This window comes from Camelus dromedarius, chromosome 5 (assembly GCF_036321535.1).
Source record: "Camelus dromedarius isolate mCamDro1 chromosome 5, mCamDro1.pat, whole genome shotgun sequence".
Lineage (NCBI taxonomy): Eukaryota > Metazoa > Chordata > Mammalia > Artiodactyla > Camelidae > Camelus > Camelus dromedarius.
The window spans coordinates 90,111,310-90,117,309 of NC_087440.1; the positions used below are offsets into that span (position 1 = coordinate 90,111,310).

General features: G+C 56.8%; 1 protein-coding gene across 5 annotated transcripts in view; it reads left to right on the forward strand.

Moving 5' to 3' along the window:
- Positions 1-5,717, forward strand: part of WDR25 (WD repeat domain 25) — a 131,498-nt gene extending 125,781 nt beyond the window's left edge. For all 5 annotated transcript variants that reach the window (XM_010987455.3, XM_031454302.2, XM_064486256.1 and 2 more), the window contains exons 5-7: positions 1,679-1,849; positions 4,461-4,601; positions 5,228-5,717. In XM_010987455.3, the coding sequence (XP_010985757.2) occupies positions 1,679-1,849; positions 4,461-4,601; positions 5,228-5,449 (534 nt within the window). In that variant the 3' untranslated portion in view covers positions 5,450-5,717. The remainder of the gene's footprint in view (positions 1-1,678; positions 1,850-4,460; positions 4,602-5,227) is intronic.
- Positions 5,718-6,000: the final 283 nt, after the last annotated feature.

Sequence of the window (6,000 nt, forward strand, 5' to 3'; positions counted from 1 at the left end):
CAGAGCAGATGCTGGGACAGCGGTGGTGTGCCACGTCCCCTCCCGGGCCCTAGATGCTGCCTGAGATCCGGACTGGGCGGGACTGGGAGGCACAGAGCATCTGTCAGCAGCCCAGCTGCTGTGCCCCTCCTGGCTGGGGTACAGAACTTTCCTTTAGCCCACATCCTGTGAGACTCAGGCCACCTGGAGGGGCACAGCAGGCCTGTGGGACCCTGGTGCATGGAGGGGAGGAGGTGGGGAGGAAGGCTGGTGGCCCCACACTGCCTGGGGTGCAGCTACTCGGACTGGCCAGTGTTCAGAGGCCTGCAGGGCTGCCTTCTCTTTTCTGCCCCTGGACCACTCCCCAGGCGCCAGGGGGCCTACCCTAAAATCGCCCGAGCTGGGGGCCACTTCTGAAGAGGCTCAGAGAAGGCAACCACTTGTTGCCTTCTCTCTCCCAGGAAGTTGCCTCAACATTTACTGAGGCAGGACTTGGCCAGCCGGAGGTGGGGATGTGGGCCGGGAAGCAGCTGGGGTGGGGAGAGGCTCCACCACACCCTGGGCGTTTGACCTGGAGTAAATCCGTGTATCTCTCTGAGCCTCAGTGTTCCTCATCTGGAGAATGGGTCTCAAAACACCACACCCCCTCCAGTCTAAATTGGATTTACGGATTGCTGCATTTAATGTGAATTTGACTTATGTATGTTTGAAAGAGGATGATAGAAAATCTAACTGCAACATTTGAAAGATTGTTAACTCCATTTAAAAAAAATGTGTCAAGACTCATTTCACAGGCAGTGGCCAAGGAACAGGAGAGCTGTGTTTATGCTGTGGCCACATGGTGGCGCCCTGGGAGCTGGTAAATAGGCCGCCAGGCCCGGCAGGCGCCCCAGGCACTGTGCCTGGCCTGTTGCTCAAGACTGCAAGTCAAAGTCATGTCGCCCATGAGTTTGTTACGTGGAGGTGCTTGTTAGTCCTGGTACTGGGACCCATGGCCTGCCCCTGCCCAAACCAGTTGTTGTGGAATGGAAGGTTAACATGATAAAACGCTCTGAGGAAAGCAGAAGAAGGGCTGATACTTAATTGAGTTAATTTAGAGACAAGAGGCTATGGAATGTTGGCAGCAATGCTAAGAAATAGTGTCTCTGATGCTAACTTACACACAGTGGTTCTGGCTGCAAGGTCTCCAGGAACGCCTGCTCCCTGAGGTACAGTTACTGCTCTAGGGACAGTAGGCTGAGGCCTTGAAAGCCGTGAATTACGTGATCTCTTCAGAAGCAAGGCCTTGGCACAAAGTATGGCCTTGGTACTGATGGATGTCACTGGTGCCCTTAGGTGCTCTTGGCTAGGTGTGGGCCCTTCCCTAAGTTTGCTTTCATCAGGCACCTGCTCCTCTCTAGGGGGCCAGTCTGATGGGGGAGGTCTTCATGCCTCTCTGGGCTCACGTGCCAATGGACGTGGGGAGGGCCGGGATGGGGAGGACGCCATGGGGAGAGGCCAGGCTGTGGGAGGTATCATGGAACAGGTTCTGAGGGAGACAGGTGGGGCGGGAGGCCCCTGAGGTCTCCCTACAGCAGCCCCCAAGCCCAGTGTTCCCCAGCAGCGCCCTCCGGGTGCTGGGTGGCTCTCCCCGGCCCTCTCCGTGGGCGCCTGCCCTGTACTCCTGGCTCCCCGGCATGACGGGTGCCCACTCTTGCAGGTGGTGAGAAGCTACAAGGCAACCATCCAGCAGACCTTGGACATCCTCTTTCTCCGGGAGGGCTCTGAGTTCCTGAGCAGCACAGATGCTTCGAGCCGGGACTCTGCCGACCGCACCATTATTGCCTGGGATTTCCGGAGCTCTGCCAAAATCTCCAACCAGATTTTCCACGTGAGAAACCCTCTTTGGCATTACTTTTAGTTTCTGACCCAGGATGCATCTGTGTCGTCCTAGGCCATCTGGGGTCCCAGGCACTTCATGTGGAGATGGTTCAGCAGGAGACAGATTGGCTGCCTGAAATCTGTGGTGGGGCAGGCAAGGTACAGGTCCAGGCCTGCCCAGAGAACCTGCCACAGGCTCCCAGGGTGGAGTGACTCCCTGTCCTCTCACTGGTCCTCTGCCCAACACAGACACACCACAGGGTAAGGGTGTGCAGGGGCAGCCCCATCCAGATCCACAGGGACATGGCTGCACAACCTGAGACACCCCTACCTCCCTCCACCACCCCAGCCAGCCCACGGGTTTCCACCTTGCCCTTGCTTAGTGGCTTTGGCAGGGGCTGTGACTTAGGAGTTGAAGTAGGGACCCTGAAGTTAGACCATCTGCATCAAAGGCCTGGATTTACCACTGACAAGGTGGAGGCCCTGGGCCCGTTATTTAGTTTTTTTGATTCTCATTTTCCTCTTAGAGAATTGAGGATGAGAATATTGCTTGTGTCATAGAGTGGTTTTGAGAATTAAAAGGGGTAGATGCTTATAAAGGGTCTAGCACAGTACCAGGCAAGAGAGTTCTCCACAAATGCATTACCTGTCTTCACCATCACTACCACATCATTGCCACCATCATTATCACATCACGTCTGTTACTACCACTGTCACCACCACCATCACCACCACCACCATCAGCATCACCATATCCATCACCACCACCACTGTCATCACCACCACCATCGTCCTCATCACCACCACCACCACCATCGCCATTATCATCATCACCATGTCCATTACCACCATCGTCCTCATCACCACCACCACCACCATCGCCATCATCATCACCATGTCCATCACCACCACCGTCGTCCTCATCACCACCATCGCTGTCACCATCAGTAGCCCAGCATCACCATCATCACCACCACTGTTTCCTTCACCACCAGCATCACTGTTACCACCCATCATCGTCTTTTAAGATTTCAAATAAGCTATGGCTAATCTCTTCGGTGCTGTCACTCTGAATTTAAAACTATATATCATGTGTATATATACACTGTCTCCCTCTCCCTACTTTTCCTTTGTTCTTAGAGGATTCTAAGTGACCCTGAGCACACCTGCCTCTGGACCTTCACTTCAGGGTTCTAGTGCAACCCATTGGCAAGGTCAGGTCCTGGGAGAGGGCTGGAGGGGCATGTCTGACCCTCTAGGCATCCTGCCTCCAACGGCCCTGTGGAGACTAAGGGAAGCAAGTGAGGTAGTTGAAAGTGTTGTGTGCTGAGCTGTCAGCCCACCTTCCGTGCAGGCGCGCAGGGCGCTGCCCGGTAGCATCACGTAGAGATCACGATCAGGGCCCCGTGTGCCTCTGACAGCACACTGGGCTGCAGCCGCTCCCCGCTTTACTCTCCAAGTGTGGGCTCGTTTAGGGACTGTGGCTCAAAGACATACCACGGACATGGAAGAACAGCTGCAGTGGAGAAGGGAGTTTTTAGGGGTGTTTCTGTGTCATGCAGGAGCCCACTAAGCAGTGAGGTTTCCCCTCTTGCTTGGAACACCTGGTTCATGTGTTTATGTCCTCACTTGGCCTGTCACCTCCTCCCTTACTGTGCCTTCTGGCTGTGTGGGGCCTGGGCTGGGCCGGGGCTGTCCCGACGGCTCACTGTGGAGGTGGGGAGATGGGTTTGTGGATTCGTTTACTGTCCTCCCCATCTCAAGCTCCTTAACTTAATTACACCCCAACAGACGTGGTGGCTTAAAGCAGCAGACGTGTATTTCACAGTTCTAGGGGCCAGAAGTTTGTAAAAAGTATCATGGGAGGAAATTGAGGTATTGGCAGGGCGTGCTCCCCTGGAGCCTTGAGGAGAGAATCTGTCCCTTGCTTCATCCAGCTTCTGGTGGCTCCTGGTGACCCTTGGCTTGTGGCTGCCTCACTCTGGTCTTCAGGCCAGCATCTTCAGAGCTCTCTCTGCTCTGTCTTCATGCTGCCTTCTCTTTGTGTCTGCTCTCCCTCCGCCTCCCTCTTAGAAAGACATGTGTGATTGCATTTAGGGCAAGAATACAGGATAACTTCCCATGTCAATCTCCTTAACTTAATTACATCTGCAAAGATCTCCCTGCCCTTTTGTTTTTTTTTGGACGTTTAAGGTGACATTCACAGGTCCCAGGAATTAGGACGTGGATGTATTTGGGGGTGCATTTTTCAGTCCACCCCAAGGGCCATGGGCCAAGGAGTGCAGGTGGCCCCCAGATGCTGGGAAGGATGAGGAAGAAGAGGCCCGCCCGGAGACTCCAGAAGGAACATAGCCCTGGTGCCATCTTGACTTTAGCCCAGGGAGACCGTTTCAGACTTCCGACCTCTAGAACTGTGAGCTATAAATGTGTGTTGTTTTAAGCCACGAAATGTGTGGCATTTTGTTACAGCAGCAACAGGAAACTCACCCAGAGCCCTGCGCCCAGGTCTGGAGGAGGGCACAAGGCCCCATGAGCAGTGTGCTGGGTGGCGCGTCTGTCTGAGGCTGGGGCCCGATTGGGAGCTTCCCCCCCCCCCCCTTTACGGCCCCGCTGTTTCTCAGGAGAGGTACACCTGCCCCAGCCTCACCCTGCACCCGAGGGAGCCGGTGTTCCTGGCCCAGACCAATGGCAACTACCTGGCCCTCTTCTCCTCCGTGTGGCCCTACCGGATGAGCAGAAGGCGGCGCTATGAAGGACACAAGGTACCCGTCCCAGTCCCCCAGGGGAAAGCTGGGCACTGGCTCCAGGGCCTCCCACCGACAATGCTAGTGATGGACTTGAGGCCTCAGAGGACGTGGCACTTCTGTCCGGGCAGATCATGGTTTCTGTTACCCAGGTGACCCCATGCCGTGTGGTGTGGTATCCACTCAAGGCCCTGGGCCACATCTGGCCCTTCCCTAGGCCCCAGCTGCTGGGCAGGGAAGGTTTCCTCGATTTGCCGGCTCAGGGACAGGTCGGGTGGGGTGGGGAGACGGACGGAAGGGGTGTAGAGGGTGTTTCTGTACCTGCCCCCTTTCCCTACTGAGGGCACCCCCAACCCCAGGTGGAGCGGGTGGGGACCCGGTGACTGTCGGTGAGGTCAGACACCATCAGCTGTGCTAGAGCTGTTCTGTCTGGGTTCCACTAAACTGGCCTGGAGGACACCGGGACCCCAGCCTCACGCAGGAGCTCAGACATGGGTGTGAAGCCCAGCGCTGCTCCCGGGCTCCAGCCCGCTCCTCTGTAGAGTGGCTGTCACAGCCCTCACCCCACCGGCGGCCTCGAAGAGCAGGTGAGGCCGCGTGCCGCTGTGTGGGGTGTCCTGCTCACCCTGTGTCACCCTCTGCAGGTGGAAGGCTATTCAGTGGGCTGCGAGTGCTCCCCCGATGGTGACCTGCTGGTGACGGGCAGCGCTGACGGCCGGGTCCTGATGTACAGCTTCCGCACGGCCAGCCGTGCCCGCACGCTGCACGGGCACTCGCAGGCCTGTGTCGGCGCCACCTTCCACCCCCTGCTGCCCTCTGTCCTCGCCACCTGCTCCTGGGAGGGAGACATTAAGATCTGGCACTGAGCCTCCTGGCATGGAACTTTCCAGATTCTGGCTGGCCAGGCCCCCGGCTCCCCTTTGTCTTCGGGGTGGGTGGGTGTGTGTGATGAGGAAGCAGAGGTTGGCTTCAGGCTCAGACTTGGGCGGAAGCTGCCTCCCCCACCCTGTGACCTCCATTTCTTCATCTGTAAAATGGGGGCAAAAATCTGTCTGTCTCAGGGTTGTGAGGACTTCATTAGTGAAAGCACCTGGCAGGTCGCTGGTGATAATAAACATGGGTGTTTTGCTATCTCTTAGGTTGTTTCAGCGACAAATCGGTATTGGCAGCTTCCTCTCACCTCCCCACTCGCAGGCCTATTGGAGCTCTGAGTCCAAGAAGGTGGTGGGAGCTTGAGATGGGTTAGTCCCCGGGGGAGGACACTCTGGGAGGCTCTGGGTCTTAGGTCTGCCCTTGGGAGCTTGTGCCGGAGCACAGCCGGCCCAGGCCTGGCCCCTCTCTCCCCTCTGACAGAGCACAGCCAGTTGTGTCCCTGGGTTTTTGCCCAAGCCCCAGGGCCCTCTGGGCTCCTCTTTGC